The sequence below is a fragment of the Emys orbicularis genome, chromosome 1, assembly GCF_028017835.1.
Source record: "Emys orbicularis isolate rEmyOrb1 chromosome 1, rEmyOrb1.hap1, whole genome shotgun sequence".
NCBI lineage: Eukaryota > Metazoa > Chordata > Testudines > Emydidae > Emys > Emys orbicularis.
The window spans coordinates 331437305-331458690 of NC_088683.1; the positions used below are offsets into that span (position 1 = coordinate 331437305).

Consider the following 21386-nt stretch of genomic DNA (forward strand, 5'->3'; position numbering starts at 1 on the left):
AAATAAATGATTCTAGCACAAAGAAGCCCACAAAATAAATAAATAATAAATTAATTGCTGTTAAAAGTTCAAATTAAGCTTGGCTTGAAAACTGTTTGCCAGGTCTATTAAAATTCTTTCAACTTTCTGCAGATTCTTTTAATGCCTTGCAGCTGAAGGACAAACATCCAGTAAGTTAATAAAACATATAACAAAAAGATAGAAAGTGCTGCATATAAACCCCTGATGCACCAAAGATTATTACCGGAGACCACAGATAACATACACACATATATTAAACTTAGACTGGAAAGATTTCAGTCATGAACATAGCTTAAAACCATTTAAAAATTTCAAGTTAGAATGTAAAACAAACCTGTTACTTCCAATGCATGGGGCTATACATACAGATTCCATGATACTGTATTTTCACATAAATGGATTACTATATAACCTCCTTGCTGAGAAGGAGATCACATCTGCTATTGTAGCAAACCTCCCTCAGCATTAGAGCTGAACTGAAAACTACTAGACACCACAAAGATGCATCATCTTTCAATAACCTAGCTGGGATTTTTCCACTAAAATGGCAGCAGCAAGTTGCTGAGCATCTGTCATGTGAGGATTCCTTTTCATAACAATTCTCACAAGATCAGGAGGGAAGATGTTGCATAAGTTTATATAAACCTTCTCCCGTGTGTCTTGATACCTTGGAGGATCTTGAGGAATTCCACAGTAAGGTATGCACCAAGTCTGGTCTTGCTGCTCAGGTAAACTTTGGAAGGCGAACTGCTCGTAACATGGCTGAGTGGGGTTACTAGGCAAGGAGTAAGTCTGACGATAGCCGTACGCATCAATCCCATAACTCTGCCTATCCCAACTTCCAAGCCCATCTTGGCTGGAATAAGGCTTTCTTTGTCTTAATGGAGAATTATCATATAAACGTGAGTCTGAAATGCTATCTATTCTTGTGGATACAAGGGCCCTCCCCAGATGCATGGTCTTTGAATGTTGCAAACTTTGAAGAGCAGAGTAGTCATTAGGGCAACTAGAACGAGCACCAACTGTAGGATGCTGTAGATGTACAGACATGTATGGAGTAGGAGGTTTGTGATGATGCTTTGGTTCTTCATGACTGTAACTTTGCACTCTTGTTAAAGGATCATGGTAACTCTGCAGGAAGGGCTGTGAATTAAGGCGGCTATGTGGGTGCACATGTTGGCATTTTAAGTTCTCTTCTAATTGCGGGTCAGGTGAACTCATGTAAGACCGATCATTGTAACCCACATAGGAATCGCTACTACCACAGCTCATACTACCTTCACTGCTACAATCAGAAGCTACAGAGCTAATCCTATAATCGGTGTCTAAGGAGAAACGCCTTTCAGGACTGCGTGGACCAGAGATACTTAGATTCGAATAGGCGTTCAGCATAGAGTAGTAGCCTACGTCCACAGGAGACTCACATTTTGGGTACTGCTCATAAGGCATTGGCGTTCCATGATTTTTGGTTGCCATCATCATTGGAGGATATTGTCCCTGTGGTCTTTGATCCTGAGGTGGGAAATGAACCCCGGATGGAAGGCCATTGCTTAAAGGTGCAGTACTTTGGGGTTTTACAACTGAAGAATTCGGTATGCTAACTAAAGAAGGAACAGACCTGGTTTCCAATTTGTTTTTGGTGGGAAGCTTTTCCTCCAAGTCTTGGTAGACTTGAGTCCTTATACTAGGATCTGATTGCCTCTTTGGAGCAGCACGTTTGAGATCAGAAGTGCCATCAATCTTAGTGCTACAAGGAACACTGTTGCTTTTTACCAGTCCTCCTTCACTTGCAGCTTTGGCAGCTGTGCTTCTAGACATGGCTCTAAGTTCATCAGCAACAGACCGCTGAGGCTGATTTCCTCTTTCTGGGTGGTAGTATTTGCATTTGTGTCCATAGGTACATTTCTTTCCTATTAAAAGTCATACAATTTGAGGTAAAAAAGAAAAGAAAAAATTATTTAGGCATTTGAATTGGAAGCTCTCAATTTTTTAAAATTTGTGAGTGAATTGAAAAGATTTTTGAACTGTGTGTCACCGAAGTGAGGCTTTGAAACCTACTTTCTTGCTCTATGGAAAAGATTGTGGTAATGTTCAAGAAGGTAAAGGACCTATATAGCACTAGCTTGAGACAGTGCAAGCAGGAAATATTCACTAGACTGCCAATGTATGTCAATTCTGTCCTGAAACATCCCTCCCATGCTTCCACTGCTCTCCTAAACTGAGCATCATGTGGAGTCGAATCTTGCTTTCATTTTAGATCTATGGTTTTGAACTCCACCCTTCCTACCCCTCCAAAATGTAATTTTCTGCCTACTTTTAAGTAATATCCACAACCTTTACATATTTTATTCATTTAATTTAAAGGAAAAGTCTTCCATGAAGTAAAGCCAATGAGATGAACTAAATATTATGCATGTGTAATAATCAGTCTTCATGCATATAGACCTCATGGTTGTCAGTGTGATCAAACCAGTAACCCCTGGCACCAGAAGCATAAGCTACTAACATTTGAGCTGAAGGAGTAATTTTTTATCATGTAGGAGGCTGTTCTTGGAGTGGGAATTTTTTGTAATTCCCCATCCCCATGTGTGCCTCAGTTTCCCCTATAAGTTGCATAGCTACCCAGTGGGTGGGCGGAGAATGGGGGATGACACACACGACAACACTAAGTTTACTCTCAGGGAAGGCTAAGAGACATTGGTGTCTCTTATGTGTCACCTCAGTTGAACACACTGAACAAAGCACATGGTGTGAAGGAGGAGTGCTGAAGCCCAGAGTTTCAGCCTAAGGAGGTGGTGAGGCTGTATGGCCTACCTTGAAAGAAGAATGAGACCCCTGGGGAGTCTGGCCCATCAAAGGGGTTCCTCCAAAAGACTGTTCTATAGTTGTGGGCATAGCTCCGATCCTGTGGATCCGCAACAGTGGGGTCATGATCACAGCCAAAAAGCTAATGTATTATATACTTCCACATTAGACTAGCTTGTCCTGAGTGTCTGAAGGCCAGAGGAGTTCAAGTTCCATCTGGGGTATCACTTTATAATGCACTGTGGCCACACACATTAGACATGATGGTACCCCAAATCAGACTAAAATCTCTTCTGCACCTTAGATGACCAAGTCTAGCTTGCCTTGCAGGAGGAGCATGCAATATACTGGCTTAATCAATGTGAACATATCTCTTTGTAGTGGCGGGCCCCAGTAACTAACCTCCTGGTACTTACTGATGGCTAATGAAGTTATTTCTTTAGTTTAAGTGGTAGATACAAATACTAACACATTGTTTTCCAACTGATAAATGAATAAGACGTGTCAGCAGAAATCTTGGCTCCACTGAAATCCATGGGAAAACTCCCATGGACTTCAACAGAGTCAGGATTTCAGTCATTGTCAATATAAGATAGCTCTGTAAAAAAGTCTTACTTTTATTGGCACAGCTATACAGAAAGGAAGCAGTTTGGCCTTTATCCCTAACCATACAATAAATTCTGCATTTAAATCAAGTTACCATATGGACATGGTTGCTTCTTATGTTCCGGTACAATAGGTTTCTTCCTTAGAAAATTGTCAAGGCTTGGGCCATGACGGCCAAGAGGATCATCAGGAGGCATGAACCTATAATATACAACAAACGCATAAAAGAACTGACCACCACATTTCATTTTCATGTTCCTGTTGCAACCAATTATAGCTGTGGACTACCCGTTACAATTTATCTGTCATACGTTATGTCAGCTTTATTCTAAAGTAGTAAACATTTTCCAGGAAAAGGTTTAACAAAGAAAACCCACATTTTGCAACTAAGAGGAAGTTGTCAAATCAGGACTATTCGTCAAATGATTTAGCTCCGAAGTGTAGTTTCGAAAGACTGCTTCTGCACTACAGCATCTGCTTGCCAGAAAAAATAATAAAAAAAAAAAAACCCAAATATACTCCCTGGCTGTCCTGCAAGCTGTTTTACAATCTGCAGGACTATGCAACATATCACAGCACTGCCCTATAGCCAGAAGTACAGGCCACAATTTTTAAAACCGAGTGCCTACATCAATATTTAAGCACGTAACAGAAGTGGCCTGATTGTTCGAGGTGCTGAGCAACCCCTACACTTCCACTGGGATCAACAGGAGCTGTAGGTGATAAGCATATTTTAAATTGATGCCACTTCTATTTAGGTGGCTAAGGGGAGTTATTCCAGAAGAGATAGTCCTGATTAACTCAAAGTGGCACCTTTATTCTGGAAAAAGAGTCTCCACTCATGGAGTTAATCAGAAACAGTTAACCTATTTTAAATTCACACCCTACATTGTTCAGGATTAACCTTCATGTGTTGAAATGCCCTAATTTAAAAATTAAAGGGTTAAAATTTTTGTCTTAAACATAAGAAAGGCTATATTGGGTCATACCAAAGGTCCATCTAGTCCAGTATCCTGTCTTCCGACAGTGGCCAATGCCAGGTGCCCCAGAGGGAACGAACAGAACAGGTAATCACCAAGTGATACATCCCCCATTGCCCATTCCCAGCTTCTGGCAAACAGAGGCTAGGGACACCATCCCTGCCCATCCTAGCTAATAGCAATTGATGGATCTATCTGCCATGAACTTATCTAGATCTTTTTTGAACCCTAAGACATTTTATATAATCTACAAAATTTTGCCACCTCACTGTTTACCCCTTTTTCCAGATCATTTATGAATATGTTGAATAGGACTGGTCCCAGTATAGACCCCTGGGGGACACCACTGTTTACCCCTCTCCATTCTGAAACCTGACCATTTATTTCTACCCTTTGTTTCCTATCTTTTAACCAGTTACCAATCCTTGAGAGGACCTTCCCTCTTATCCCATGACAGCTTACTTTGCTCAAGAGCCTTTGGTGAGGGACCTTGTCAAAGGCTTTCTGAAAATCTAAGTACACTATATCCACATGCTTATTGACTCCCTGAAAGAATTCTAGTAGATTGGGGAGGCATGATTTCCCTTTACAGAAACCATGTTGACTCTTTCCCAACAAATTATGTTCATCTATGTGTCCGACAATTCTGTTCTTAACTATGGTTTCAATTAGTTTGCCCCGGTACTGAAGTCAGGCTTGCCGGTCTTAGAAATGACTGAAGATTCTTTGTTGTTCACAGAACAGCCAAAGCAAAACTATCACCTAGGTATTTTATACAATGGAATACACTCAATATACAAAGTATCTGAGCATCATGGGAATTACATGGGCCCAGTAAGTAGTCTAATCTTTTTTCAATCTTTGGGTTCTTTCCAGGACAGGTGGGAAAGGTAAATAATACATTTTGATAGTGGTTATTACCATTATGGAGAGCATTGGCAAAAAGCAGAGTTTGAAGGTTTAGAAGATTAGGAGCAGAGCCTGGAACTACAACATCCTTTTATTTTCTCATGTGTAGCTAATAATTTTGATGGAATCTAACATGTTAATGGAAGCCCTCAAAATGCCCTTTTTGCCATTAGTTTTCTAACAAGCGGTACAAAATCAAGATTACTTACTTGTCATTGACAAATGAATACATCAACAATCGCTCATCTATGAACTTCTTCCATTCTGGCTTTTCATTAGCTAGATCCCTGTAGTTATCATTAGACACAATGATACCATCTGACTCAAAGGCCAGCTTCACTATGAATCTGTCATCATAGCATACCACCCTTCTCCCCTGCACACGACGGGATGGTGTAAACACCAGAATTTTCTCTTTTTCTAACTTGCGCAGGATTTCTTGATCTAGAAGTATTAAGAAATAGTCAAAGATTTAATGTCTGAAGTGAAATCAGGAATTCGTTCATCTTTACAGATCTTAAGGTTGAGGAAGAAGGTCAAAGTTTTTAGTGCCAAAATATGCCTCACCTTAAAATAGTTATAATTCAGTAGAAAGCATCTGATGTATATTATTTTAAATTTACATTCAGCAATCAACCAATACGTTTAAAAAAACAAATTCATTCTATACCATTTTTATCAGATCAACAGAGAAGACTGTGTTTTGCGCTCTCTTTGCTAGCTCTGCAGCAGTTAACAGATACACTATTTCCCAAGTTTGGTTGTTAGAAGAGTAAAAATCCCAAACTGCTCTGATGGCAGGAGGAGAGCTCACACGAGGCAAAGGAGCGCCCCACTCCGCCCGGTACTGCGTGGCCATGTCCTATTGTATCCTGACTGTAATCAAGGTTGTCCAATGACTGCATTCTTAAGTAAAGATAGATCTCTTCATCCTCACTTGGTACTCACTGAGGTTAAGCTTCTGAAATTGTCCCAGTAGTCCATATTAATGGGGCCTCCTCTCTCCACAAGTGATTGACAGACAGATAGGGAGAAAAAAAAAATCAGCAGAAAGATGACTCTCCCGCACAAGGAGTCACTGGTACTACTGCACACAGGAACCCATTTTCCAGCCGGTTGCGAAGTCTGGTATTGTGGACATTACATTGCCTCCATTTCTCACAAACATGCACACTCTAAACTACCTTCTGACAGGGCCCACAAAAAAGCTGGCTTCACAGCTACGTCACCAAGTTTCAGAACAAATTCAAGTTTCCATCCGTATTGTCAGACAAATGAATAATGATATAGAATTTGTCTCCCTTCTCTAAAGGTCAAATGTCTCATTTCCTTTCAACCCACAAAAACAGGCCAAATCAAAACCACAGAAGCTCCTTGATCCTGTTAAACAAGGGTATTTAACACTTTGGAGAAATGCCATTTCATGTGTCCCGTTGGATCACAAAGGCATTTTCTCTCTGTTCCTTGTGTTGACGTGCTCGATAGGCTTACAAGCAATTTTTGACCTCAGATAGCTAAACTGCTTTTTGGAGTACAAAAAACTCATGACAGAATCTCTTCTGCCTGGAACAAAAATGTCATAGGAAGAAATGTTAGCATTAACAGATCTGTAAGATTTGTATTTGGTGTATCAATTGTTCTTCTCATTAGAAATACTTAAGATTCAAAGACCAGTGTTTTCAGTACCCAGTCCTTCCTTTCAATCTTCCTATTGCCCAATGACTTATTAAAATTTTGAATGGAATAGTAGCCGTTCTTCATTATGACAGGATTCAAGTTCTGTCATATTTAGATGACCACTGATAAAGCAAAAAAGCTGTGCTTCAAAGATTATGTCCTGTTCTTCAATCGCCACCATTTTTACACCTATTCCATCTAACACCTCTTCAAAACTCAGGAACGCCACATGTTTCAGCTGAGTCTGAATACACAAATTATTTCACCAGATTTATCAGGATGCACATCTCAAAATGTAATTGTCAAAGGGAAACTGATTAAGTGGTTTTGTTTCCAGTGGGGATCAGTTCTTGGCCCCATGCTATTTAACATTTTTATCAGTGACCTGAAAGAAAACAAAATCATCACTGCTAAAGTTTGCAGATGACACAAAAATTGGGGAGTGGTAAATAATGAAGAGGACAGGTCAGTGATACAGAGTGATCTGGATCGCTAGATAAATTGTGCATAAGCGAACAACACAGGTTTTAATATGGCTAAACGTAAATGTATACATCTAGGAACAAAGAATGTAGGTTACACTTACTTAATGGGACACTATCATAGGAAGCAGTGACCCTGAAAAAGGCTTGAGTGTTCCAGCTGAACATGAGCTTCCAATGTGATGCTGTGGCCAAAAGAGCTAATGCGATCCTGAGATGCAGAAACAGGAATCTTGAGTAGGAGGAGAGAGGTTATTTTACCTCTATATTTGGCACTGGTGCCACAGCTGCTAGAATACTGTGTCCAGTTCTGATGCCCACAATTCAAGAAAGATGTTGATAAATTGGAGAGGGTTCAGAGAAGAGCCACAAAAATGATTCAAGGAATAGAAAACATGGCTTATAGCAGGGGTGGGCAAACTCTTTGGCCCAAGGGCCACATCTGGGTATGGAAATTGTATGGTGGGCCATGAATGCTCACAAAATTGGGAGTTGAGGTGCGGGAGGGGGTGAGGGCTCTGGGGTGGGGATGAGGGGCTTGGGGTGCAGGAGGGTGCTCCGGGCTGGGACCGAGGGGTTTGGAGGGCGGGGGGGGGGATCAGGGCTGGGGCAGGGGCACAGAAGGAGGTCAAGGGAGCAGGCTCCGGGCAGCATTTACCTCAAGCAGCTCCTAGAAGCAGCGGCATGTCCCCCCTCCAGCTCCAAAGCAGAGGCGCGTCCAGGCAGCTCTGCGCGCTGCCCCGTCCGCAGGCACCACCCCCCGCAGCTTGTGGAAGCAGCAGCATTTCCCCCCTCCGGCTCCTACATGGAACTGGCCAGGCAGCTGTGTGCGCTGCTCCAGCCGTAGGCACCACCCCTGCAGCTCCTATTGGCCACGGTTCCAGGCCAACGGGAGCTGCAGGGACAGCACTTAGGGCAGGGACAGCGTGCGAAGCCCCTGGGCTGCCCCTATGCATAGAAGCTGGAGGGGGGACATGCTGCTGCTTCTGGGAGCCATGTGGAGCCACGGAATGTGCAGAGCGGGGCAAGTTCCCAATCCTGCTCCACAGCTGGAGCGCCGGAGCAGGGCAAGCCCCAGAGCCCGCTTCCCAGCGGGAGTTCGAGGGCCAGATTAAAATGTCTGACAGGTCGGACATGGCCCATGGGCCGTAGTTTGCCCACCCCTGGCTTATAGTGATAAACTAAATATAATGAGCGCTTTGAGTCCAACAAAGAGTAGGTGGTTAAGGGGTGACTTGATTACAGTCTACAAGTACCCACACGACAAACAAATATTTAGTAATGGGCTCTTCAATCTAGCAGAGTAAGGTATAACATGATCCACTGGATGGAAGTTGAAGCTAGACAAATTCAGACTGGAAATAAGGTGTACATTTTTAATGGCTAGAATAATTAACCATTAGAAAAATTTACAAAAGGATAGTAGTGGATTTTCTATCACTGACGATTTTTCAATCAAGATTAGATGTTTTTCTAAAATATATGCTCTAGGATTTATCTGGGGGAAGTTCTACGGCCTGTGTTATACAAGAGGTCAGGCTAGATGCTCACAATGGTTCTTTCTGCCCTTGGAATCTATGACTCTGAATAAGGGAACTCCCCATAGACTTGTTGCAAAAGATAACTGTGAAGTGCCTCTGTTCTACAGAAGATGCAAGAATATGCTAGCAATAGACTTCCGTGCTTTCTCCACTTCTTACTTTTCCTCTCATTGCCAAGGTGCTGACAGAGACACAATTGGACAAGGTAAAATGGATTCTTATAGCTACAGAAAAACCTACTGACTCTAGGCTTGGCCTTGTCTTCAAAACCCTCTGTTGCAGGGCCCACTCCACCATCATCATCTACAGCCATAGCTTGGGATGAATTAAGTCTGAAGGTCAAAAGCTGTCTGACTGATGTCCTTCCCAAATCTCCAACACAAGTAACTACTGATCAGCACAACTGAGCCTGCCCTTTATGACATGCTTATAGGAATATTTCCTCTGAGTTACAAATATCTTATTTTCTTATCTTCAATGCAGCCTATCATAAAATCAGTCTCTTAGTACTTCAGAGAGACAGATCCTCCATTTAATGCTATGGTGGGGTGTAACAAATGTTTCCAGGTGGTAGCTCGTCCTTAATAAGGCATGTTCTAAAAGTAGTTGAGCAAATAAAAACTCTAATTCTGCAAAGATCACTCCATTTTGGTAGTGAAGTCTGGTGCTCAAAATACTCTGCTACTTTTCTTTAGAAACTACGGTGACTATTCATTTGAACTTTCTTTCGTTTTAGGTGGCATTTTTAGGAGCCATTTCTTCAACCAGGAGGCAAGGACAAATTGCAGCTTTTATTGCAGAGTTTGTTTCATTATCTTTTGCCTTGAACGAGTGGTCTTGAGAACTCTATTCAGCTTAACTTGAAAGAAAAATTCTAGCTTTCACATTGAATCAAGAAGTTTCCCTCCCTCTCTTCTGCCATAATCCAAAATGTGATAAAGAGAAAGGATCCTGCCCTGGTGCAAGTCCTTCATTTTTACCTGGGAAGAACAAGCACATTCAGATCAAATTGTTTTCTTTTTCTATGTTTTGAAGCACCAAAAAGGCAAAGCAGAACACCAGTTTCTCAATGGAGTCATTCAGCTTTCCCTGAATCACACTTCCAAGAGGGGTTCCATTTGTTACCCAAAAGGGAGGGGACTTTCTGGCCACAAAAGAAAGTAGCTTCTGTAAGAGCCTCTTATCCCTGTAAACAGATTTCTTCAATTTGAACTCCACTCAAAGCAGTCACCTAGAAGTCCATCTTCTCTAGAAGACATTATTGGGTGGATTTCCGTGCACTGGCTGACTCAAGACTTTTGAGTTTTCACTCAAGACTTTTTAAGACTAAATTTAGTAATTTAGTATATGAAAAAAATAACAGAGCAAGGGGGTACGCCTTTCTCCTCTCAGATGCAGCTCATTGGTACTACTGTTGCCCATCAGTACAGTATGTATTACTGGAACTACCTTACAACAAAAAAAGGCATTCTTCCCGATCATTAAAAGGAATTTGTTTCTGAGCAGCTACAATCATCTACATACTCACTACAATTCTTTCAAAAAATTTCATTTTAATGATATACAGCAGATGGATAAAAAAAATCCATAACCTTAGAGATTTAACTAGAAACTTTCAGGGAAAGCTCATCTGGCAAGCACACAAAACAATGGGATCTTGCTGTGTACTGGCTATACATTCCCTTGCCTTTTTCCTCCCCACCTGGAGTTCACTGAAAAGGTCTTAGACCAAAGATGTTTTACTGTATAAAAAAAATTCATTTCAAATGGTTTGTTCAGTTAATGCTCACAATTAGTCATTAGGAATCTTTTACTTTATACAAAACAAAACTTAAGACAAGTGATGTCAGAACAGAGTTTACCTGTGATAAGAGCGTCAGGTCTTGACTGTTCTTTTCTCCATGCTGGCACAAACACTGTAACATCTTTGTGGCGTCTTTCCAAAAACCAGTCTACTGCCAATTTTATTCCTCTACAAGAAAATACTTCTTTGTTCCCATGGCTGAAACAGACATCACAGAAACACTTAATTTCCTGTTTTACAACCATTACTTTCCATGTGATCATGAATCAAGCAGAGCACAGCAAACACAGATGATTATTCTTAGTAATGTTATTAACTTAATCCAGGATTTCTATTGGCAAATTCGGGGTCAATCTGAATTCCCTCCCCAACACTGCCTCTTCCCCCTTCAAAGGGGGAAAACAACCAAAAAGAGGAGGTAGAGGAAGACAGAAGTAAAGAGCTGCTGTTAAACCAAATGAGTGTTGGTTACGCGGTATTGTTGATATATGGTATTTATAATGCACACATTTATTTAAAGGGAGAGAGAGTTATTTCAAATGTATATGAAAAAAAGACAGTACACAAAAAGTTTTAAAAAGATTTTATTTCTGTTTTACACACTTTTTTTCATTTGTACTGTTTTAAAGTACATTTCCAGCCCCCTAAAATATTGTACTGTTTACCCACACAGAGTCATTTTGGGGAAGTTTAGGAAATAATGCAGGGAGGGAGGTAGTGGCATAACACTGGCAGGAACAAGGGAAACGGGAGCACAGGTTGCAAAAGTCTGTTTAGAGCGATGACGTGGCTTTTGGTCTCCCTAGTTACACAGGCTCTCCCACTGGTTGTCGTAGAGTGAACTGAGGAGCTAGTGTCTCAAGATTCCCAAGATGAAGTATTGAGCCGCATCAAACCACGTCCCTACATTAGGGTTGCCAACCCTCTAGGATTGCCCTGGAGTCTCCAGGAATTAAAGATTAATCTTTAAGTAAAGATTACGTCATGTGATGAAACTGCCAGGAGTACATCCAACACTTTGGCAACACTAACCTACATATGGGCAACACAGGGACAGGGTGTAATCCATGCTAGTGTGTGGGGGGTTTCAGTGTAAAGAATTATGGCCACAATCAGACAAATACAACTGTTATCAACAGAGACCTGATCTGGGACTTTCAACACCAAAAGAAAAAAAAGCCCCATTTGATTTATTATTGCCAGGGCCAGCCCCTAGAGACAGACAGGATCACACACTAAACCAGTGTATAACAGAGTCATTTTTGTGTATTTGAGTGTAATAATAATGCTCTTGTTGATTCTCATGTATCCCCATTACAAATACAGAGGGGCGGATCCTCTAAATACCTCTTCCCTACTTTTAGAGCTTCATTAGTACTCGTCTGGAACTCTGGACTTAAGTCTGATTATGTAACTTGACGTCCCTTATAGCTTTGGGTACTGCAGTCTATGAAACAATGAGTATACTGCCATTGTGACATGCACAATATGCCAGTATAACAGCTTTTTAAATAAGAAATACTGTAGCTTACACTTATTCTTGATTCTAATTGGCCGAAAAAGAATAATGTGGCTTATTAAAGTTCTTTACAACTCCCCAGAAATAGTAAGCAGATTAATATGCATAAAGGTGAAGATACCGTGATTTAAAGAGACACACAAAGCAAAAAGCCAACAGTATGTCCAGTCATCCCACCTTCCACTAAGATGCAGTCAGATTTCATATGTTCAGGATGGGTGGGCCTAGTCCATACTTGGATGGGAGACAAATGAAGTTTCATGGCCTAGGACACAGAACTCTGGACTGGGAGTCAGGACTTCAGGAATAGTACCCAGGTTTGCTGGGTGACTTTAGGCAAGTCACTTCCCCAGTTTCTGTGCCTCAGTTTCCACATCTGTAAAATGGGGATAATGATACTGACATATTTTGTAAAGCATGATATAAAAGCTAGACATCATCATGATGTGTAGTCATTAAAGTTCCTATAGCACTTTTTGAAAAAAGTTGTGTGTATGTTCCAGCAACCAGCCCAAATTCCTGGTAATAAGCCCAAAATGACCCTTTTTTCCAACTGGGTAAAGGTATTTTTCACTTCCTACAGTACACAGTTGTGTAATATTGTCATGCTCTGTTAAAGAGCTTTTATGTTTCACATCAGAAATGGCTTCATTTCTCAGATTCACAGGATGAAATACTGGCCTCATTGAAGGCAATGGGAGTTTTGCTATTGATTTCAATGAGGCCAGGATTTCTCCCATATATTTTAAGGCCAGAAGACCATCCATTAGGACTATCTTTGACTTCCTAAATAACACATGCCATAGAATTTCTGTTGTGGGTCAGAAGAGTTTGATATTATGAATTTATATGTAAAGTACAGGTTCTGGAATGGTGGTCACAGTAACCAATTTTAGATGCTCTGCTGACTACACAGGAGATCATAACTCACTCGAGGTTTCAGCTTTCATAGCGCTCCCTCAGAAGTTTGGCCAACACTATTATTATATAGGTAATACTTATCCAACAGGAATTCATAAGATGATGGACTACAATATTTGTGAGGAAAATATCAGTGTGACTAAAATGTGTAGTGCTCTTGAATACTGCTGTCATGTGCAGCTTTGCCTCTGCTTTTGGCTGTGTGCTTCCGTTAGCTGTATTTCATGTAGGTGAGAGGATAGGAGATGGAAAATTTTATTTTTCTGCTGCCTGCTTGTCAATATTTGGAAAGTAAAGTAGTGCTTGTATTTCTGTGTCAGGGAAGATGATTTTTCAAGGCTAGAAATCTATTCAAAGATGAGCAGCAGGCTTTAAAAATGTAAACGAAGGTGCAGACTGGGAGTAGTATTGAAAGACAGCTGCGGTGTTCTGCTTTGGTGTTGTTTGCTGAACCAACTTGATCTACAAAAAGAACAGGAGTACTTGTGGCACCTTAGAGACTAACAAATTTATTAGAGCATAAGCTTTCGTGGGCTACAACCCACTTCTTCGGATGCATCTATATGCATCTTCTACATGCATCTATATGCATCCGAAGAAGTGGGTTGTAGCCCACGAAAGCTTATGCTCTAATAAATTTGTTAGTCTCTAAGGTGCCACAAGTACTCCTGTTCTTTTTGCGGATACAGACTAACACGGCTGCTACTCTGCAACTTGATCTAGTGTACTTAGTGGATTTGAGGAAAAGTGTCTATTTGTCCTTTACACTGTGGGTATGAATGACTCTCTTATTCATTTATCCCTCCGGTGTCTTTTTACAATTGCATATACTCATTCAAGTGGTAGGTGATGTTTTAATTTTAAAAAATAGAAAAGCAATAAGATAGTGATTTTTTTCTGAACAAAATCACTCTGAAGTGTTGCCTATGGGCTAGCACAGTTAAAGAGCTTGTGAGAATATGTGATGAGAACATTTTCACATTACTTTCTTAGCCCTCAGGCTAAAATTTAAATAGCGGCTACATATTTTAACTACAACACTAAATCTACAAATTGTCAAAAATACACCTCTACCCCGATATAACACTGTCCTCGGGAGCCAAAAAATCTTACCGGGTTATAGGTGAAACTGCGTTATAATCGAACTTGCTTTGATCCGCCGGAGCACACAGCCCTGCCCCCCCCAGAGCGCTGTTTTACCGCGTTATATCCGAATTCGTGTTATATCGGGGTAGAGGTGTAGTTATGGTATACTTCTAAAAAGATGACCATATACCATGCATGCACGACTTCAATGGTACCATGCTACAATATTCAGGTAGCCATGAAGGTCCCATATTTTGGAAGTTATAGAATATATACACACACATACATTTTATAATTGCACTGGGCCTTCTAGCTGATGGCCTGCGAACACTTCTATTGTAAAAAGGTTCTTAGCTAACTGAAATTTGTTGCACACAAACATTTTATTCAGAGATGATTTTTTTTTTATTTTTATTTTTTTTTAAATCAAATGACAAACCACAAAATGTAAAGAGAACAAAATACTATCTGGAAACTCTTTCCTTCTCCATATTGACTCACTAATTTGTTTCCTTGTACATTGTGTAAGAAATAGTGTGTGTGTCTCTGTGTATATACACAGAGTGTGTGTGTGTGTGTGTGTGTGTGTCTCTCTCTCTCCCTCTCCCTCTCTCCCCCTCTCTCTCCCTCCCTCCCCCCCCCCCCCCAGGTAAGACCAGTGCCCTTCTAGTCCAGTACCTCATTTCTAACAGTAGCTACTACCGGCTGAAGCAGGAGGGTTTCTATCCCTTCAAAAACTTTATTTACTATAACTACTCTGGGTAAACTTGCTTTTCCTGTATCAGATTTTTTTAATCCTGCTAATTTTTTTATCCAGAATGGTAACTTTTGAGAATGAGTTGAACAGTCTAATTGATAAAAGAACATACATTTTTGAATTTGCCACATATCCATATATTTTAGTGGAGTTTGTATGGGGGAAGAAACAGTTTCCAGATAGTATTTACATAATCATTGTGGAAAAGAACTGCTCTACTATTTTAATATCTTAAATACACACACACACAAATCTCACTATTGTTTGTAAAGCTGAAACCAGTTAGCACACTAGATTGTATGTTTGACATCTGAAAATAGGTATTTCTGTAAGAAAGATATGGTAGCATATAAATAAATATTTTTGGTAAGTTCACAAGAAGTTTAAATTCAACTGTTTTTCTTTAAATATTTTTTTCCTTCAGGTCACTTGCTGCTACATTTTAATTTTTACTAAGTATAAAAATCCATTTTTACTTAAAACAAAGGAGTTTGCTGTGTATGTCTTGGTGCATCAAAAACCTCTCCATAAAAAAAAAAAAAAAAAAAAAAAAACACAACTACAAAAAAACAAAAAACACACCCACTCTGGTATAATACAGTTCTTAAAAACATGGAGGAGGAAAAAACAAAACAAAACAACTTACTAATTCTGCCCTTTTCCCATTTGGCAAAGGAAAATTTCCCCCCATGAACATTCCTGGATTTGGCTCTCCCTTGTTTGCTTCCTTCTGTGTATATAAGCATTTTTCTATATCTCTGGGAACAGCATGTTAGGCTACTGTCCTACAAATACTTACATTAAAAAAAAAAAAAAAGCAGTCAATGTATGGTTACATGCTAAATATCGCAAATAGCCAGGGGACCCACAGTAGTACCACACGTAAAGGAGGCTTTTAGGACATTATTCTTTTTAGGACCAGAAAAGTTTCAGAGATGTCCTAGAATGTGTTATGCTAGGTGCACCCACATGTCTGTCATAGAGCCTCACTGGAGCATGTGATAACAGGCATATACAATTTTAAAATATGTCAGTTGGTATTTTATTTTTAAATATCCTTTGGAATCTCTCTTTTAAAAAAAAAAAAAAAAAAACCAAACTTCGCAAACTGACATATTTTAAAACACCACTTACATAAGCTCACTCTATACTCCAGAGAGGGTTCTGTCACCAGCACAGAGCACACTGGGACATCTCTTGAAGCAAGAACCATCCATCTACAACTTGCAGAGTTCTAAAAGGATTTAAAGAGAAGTTTCACCCGTAACTTGCTATTAGTGAGATCCTATCCATGTGAACAGTTCTTGCTGGCAAAATAGTACTGCATATTCCTGAAAGTGGACTCAAGATAGTGAAAGACAGCTGGGTACATAGGAACTACCACATTTGGCCAATGGATAACTGTCATTGAAAGATAAATATCATGACTACCTTAGCACAAACTCAGCAAGCAAGGACAGCCAAGCCACAGAGCTTGAGGAACTTTGCTGACGTTTGATAGAAATACGCACTTGGATTGTTAGATGGAAATTACATCTAGCTCAAATGAGTGAAGCCAAAACTTTTTGGTTAACGGCAGGTCACCAGAGTTATATGGAAGCTTAAAGAAAATGTTATGCTGTTATACATTACTTTTTGTTCTGTTCAACCATGGTTACTTGAGAGTCTAGCATCTGTCAAATGTGGTTCTTTTTGTTGCTCTAACTTGTTTTGCTTAAGAAGATAGGAGGAGGTAATGTGATTGAGAATATTTTAAAAAGCCAAAGCTGGGAACTGAAGGAAGAAAATATAGTGTCTAATAGCTCACTGAAGTCCCAGAAGTGATGTTGGTGGCAAATATACCACAGGCTATTTGGTTATTCTGTGTTTGAGTTTGTGTTATTCTCAGAGGAAGATTTCAGTGAAGCTCTGAAGTTATCTTTTTCAGCACAGATGAACATTTTAAGTGTGAAACTGCTTAACAGAAAAACATCTTTGTAAAATCTGAAATTCTATTAAAGAAACAAGCAAAAACATTCACTTAAGCAATTTCAGACTATAAAGTGTAGAACTAGCAACATGTAGATGAATTATCTTATTTTTTAAAAGTAACTACCTGTGGCTAAGTACTTGTCTTGAATTGTGCTGCTTCTTCTGGCCCTGCAGAAGCACTACATGCAGTGTACAGGTCCTATGCAAACAACAACTCTTCATTATTTCTTGGTGATATGCTGCAGAAGACAGGCAGAGCTCTCTCCCCTGCCTCTTTAGGAGCTGAGAGAAGTGTTTGAATGGAGGAAAGGGAAGAGAGAGCAGAAAAAGCCCAATTTCTGCTCCCACCTCCAACTTCTATGAAAAATGGGCCAGACGTTCTCTCCTCCCCTCTAATCCTGCAACACAGTCCTGTTAAGGTGGAGAAGAGAACCCCCTAGAGCTGCCTCTCCATGAGGATTGGGAGGAAAGGATGAAGAACCTCTGGAACAGCAAGACGAGCAAAGATGCACATTGGGCAAGGGGCAGATATGGGGCTGGGAGGTGCAGAATTGTTGTGGAGTTGATGTGGGGCTGAGGGTGCAGAGTTAATGTGTATGCTGAGTCACAAAATTGATATGGGGTGTCAAAATCATATTTCTGATTATAAATTGGCAACACTCATTTTCACATGCATATTGGGATTGAGCAGAGAGTTAGAAAATTACCAGAAAACAGAAAAAACATCCCATTGTTTAATTAAAAAATAAATCTTGAGAGTTGGGGCCAGACTCAATTTTTTAACTTTTGCAGTTGGCAATATTGCAGTAGTATAATTTTTTGAAATAAATATTTAGAATATAAACAACTATCATTAGATTAACACCTTTTGTTTTTCAAGGGATAGGTCAAATATTAGCCTCAATTATCTGTCAATGCATTTATTTATTTATTTTTAAAAAGGCATTTTAGGATTGTTTAGACTTTTTAATATTGTGAGAAGTATGGAATACTCGTTTCTTACAGAGATACTCCAATTTGAATTTTTTAAAGGATATAGAACAGGGATTGATTAAAAGATGTAGGCACAATGGGGAGAGTGGCAATCAACCAATTTGCAATTCATATTGTAAGAGAATATAGACACAGATTTTGGTAGCGCTATTCAGTAATTGAGAAATGTTTGTTTTATTCTGTGGGCAAAGTGTACTGACGTGTGTAATACAAAATAATAATATAATCATCTACATGTAAATAACACCTCACAGTATGCAATATCAGTTTTATATAGCACTTTGAAAGGACCATGTGTATCATTGCTTAGATACAGCAGGATTGAACCACAAGTGCCATAGAAGCCTTTTACTTACTATAATATCTTTTGCCATTTGAGGATTTTGGCACTTACAGTTAGTTTGTATAGATGTACAGCAGACAGAGAGGGCAGCAACAATCTCAAAGGAATTTAAAATATCCATTCTTGGTAGTTGCCGGACTTGCTTTTTACAAGTTTTACAATTTACACAAAAAGAAAAATCTAACCTGTAAGAACATTCCAATGACAGTTTCCCATGTGTTAGGTGTAACTGCTTATCGTTAACTTCTCTCTTACACTAAGTAACTAAAATCAATGGCAAATATGAAAGCTAAGAGAATTAAAAAAAAACTGAAGTGGCCCAGTAAATGTTCTATGAGCATTCATTAGGTAGTACTAAACTACAACCCACCAACTCACCAGGCAGCAGCCTCTCTGCCAGGTACCAAAGAAAAAGTTTTAACAAACCAATTCACTACTTCGGCCAATATCTGAAGATAATACAAGAGGACCAACTCATCTGCTGTCTTCAGGACAAACTACCGGAGAAGCCATGTCAAAATATCAGTTAGATGGATTGAAGGCATCAACATTATTTAAACCATCAAGGTCTCTCCATGTCTCGTGATTTGTTAGTCCAGAACCTATCCACAGTGTATTTTCCCTAATACACCTATTAGATCTCTCAGATAAATTAGCACTTTCTATTTAAGTTCTATTCTGTTCCACCATTGTAATAGCTAAATGCTATCATATCAAGTGACTATCTCTTCTTGCCTGTGGACACAAGAGTACAGAAACAAAACTACAGACCAGACCATTCCTGGAGAAGCGTGTGTGTGTGGGGGGGGGTGGGGTGGGGTGGGGGGGGTTATGCAAGATGGGAAAGAGGATGCCTCCCCAGATCTTTCATTCCCAGTCAGGAATTATGCACAATATTTTTCAGGAATACAGTCATTGTTTCCTGCTAGCTATTCAAAAATAGGCAAGAAGTATCATGGCTCCTTAACATCAATCAACTAGGTGTAATGAGGAGTGGGGAAAGCATGCACTGCAATGATAGTTGAACAGCCAATTAAGCATATGCAGATACTCACCACTCATTCATGCACATCACATCACTGAAACATCTAGATCACTGCTGCTCAAACGTCTCTGATTGTGCCCCCCCTTACCAGGAATGGAATCTGTCCACACCCCCACTCCATTCTGCACAGGTAGCTCAGCAGAGGATCTTGGGCTGAAGGCAAAGCTGGTGGCAGAACTGAGGATGGGGGCAGAGAGGGAATGAGGGAAGAGCTGGCCTGGGGTTGGAGCAGAGCTATGGCTGGGAGAGGGGCCAGGCAGCAGACAGAGCGGGGCTGGGTGGCACTCCCTCCCTGTCCCCCCCAAGAGGTGATGCCCCACAGTTTAGGGGCCACTGATCTAGACAGAGGAATTGTGGCAAAGTCATCCAAAATTCTACACTATAAAACAGCCCAGCCTCTCTGCACCTTGTTCAACATACTTCTGGCTGTAAAAACCAGAATCTAGCCCTATAATTATCATGAGTGTCTTTTATATGCTATGAAAACCCACAAAAGATACTGCAAGCTTCTGACTTTTTGGTGCAGCATCTTGCTGCAGAAAAATACTTGTTTTAATCAAATTGGGTTCTACGTAGCACAGCACACATTCAAATTTGACTCATTTCACAGAGGTGGTTAAGGCAACAACTGAACATAGGAAAGTCTGCATGTCAGAATTTATATAGAGTTGAGTGTCTATTAAAAATGGATGGCCAAGTTCTCAGTTGCTTCCAAGGGGTGTCTGGTGTAACGTGTAGGGAAGTGAGGCTTATAAAAAGTGTGCCAGTATTGCTCCCCTCAAACAGCTTTAGTGCTGGGTCAGTAATCAGGTCCAGATTAGAGATGCTGCTCCTGGCACCTAGGGGCCATTTGGGTTCCAGAAATTGCTGCTAGGGATACCCAGGGCACTGGGATCCCTTAACCAATGCCCCCTTTTCCCCCCCAGTCAAGCCCCATCTAAGAATTCCTGTACACAGAGGTAATCCTTAACATTGGTTCAACCATCTTTATGGCATCTTTGCATCAACAGATTAGCACAAAGCTGTCACAGAGCAGTGGAGGATTTGGCTTTAACAGTTAAAGAACTAAGAAGGAATAAACCAACAATGAGAAAAACTATAATGGCAGTCTTACAGGTTTGGATCTCTGTTTTTGCTAAAAAGGACACTTCTAAACATTTTATAAAAACAGTTCTGTAACCACGTAAAATTAAGTTTTAATCAAAATGTGGATGTATTTCAGAAGTCTCTGGATCACTTTTAGTTAGAGTATTAGGATACGGTCTACTTGTTATGTTAACTTGAACATATTCAGTATTTACAATCAGGCTCTTTTATATTAAGGGTACGTCTACACTTACTTCCGGGTCCGGCAGCAGGCAATCGATGTTCTGGGATCGATTTATCGCGTCTTATCTAGACGCGATAAATCGATCCCAGATCGATCCCGGAAGTGCTCGCCGTCGACGCCGGTACTCCAGCTCGGCGAGAGGAGTACGCGGCATCGACGGGGGAGCCTGCCTGCCGCGTCTGGACCCGCGGTAAGTTCGGACTAAGGTACTTCGAATTCAGCTACGTTATTAACGTAGCTGAATTTGCGTACCTTAGTCCGAAGTGGGGGGTTAGTGTGGACCAGGCCTAAGAGACAGCTAAAAAACAAGACACAGCATATCACATGGAAAGAATTAGGAGAAAACTAAACAGATGCGCAACTTGGCCGAAGAAATTAAAAGGTGAGCGGATAGGAAATACTAGCATTCAGAGTTTGGAAAGAAGGTAGCAACCTGCATTTATGGGTTAATTGCTTTTACTTAAATCTACTGAAATTGTCCAGTTGCTAGATTTATCTATACTTAAATTACATTTGACAATACTCTGTTTACCATGTAATTACGATCATGAACTAAATAAACTCAGATGCCCCAAGCCCTGAAGTTTCTTATATCA

General features: G+C 40.3%; 1 protein-coding gene across 3 annotated transcripts in view; it reads right to left on the bottom strand.

Annotated features, from left to right (window-relative positions):
• Window positions 1–534: 534 nt before the first annotated feature.
• The window catches only part of ZC3H12C (zinc finger CCCH-type containing 12C), a 30195-nt gene continuing 9343 nt past the window's right edge, over window positions 535–21386 (bottom strand). For all 3 annotated transcript variants that reach the window (XM_065422484.1, XM_065422477.1, XM_065422468.1), the window contains exons 3-6: window positions 10884–11023; window positions 5531–5765; window positions 3527–3633; window positions 535–1931 (exon numbers count right to left, since the gene is read on the bottom strand). In XM_065422484.1, coding sequence (XP_065278556.1) covers window positions 535–1931; window positions 3527–3633; window positions 5531–5765; window positions 10884–11023 — 1879 coding nt within the window. The remainder of the gene's footprint in view (window positions 1932–3526; window positions 3634–5530; window positions 5766–10883; window positions 11024–21386) is intronic.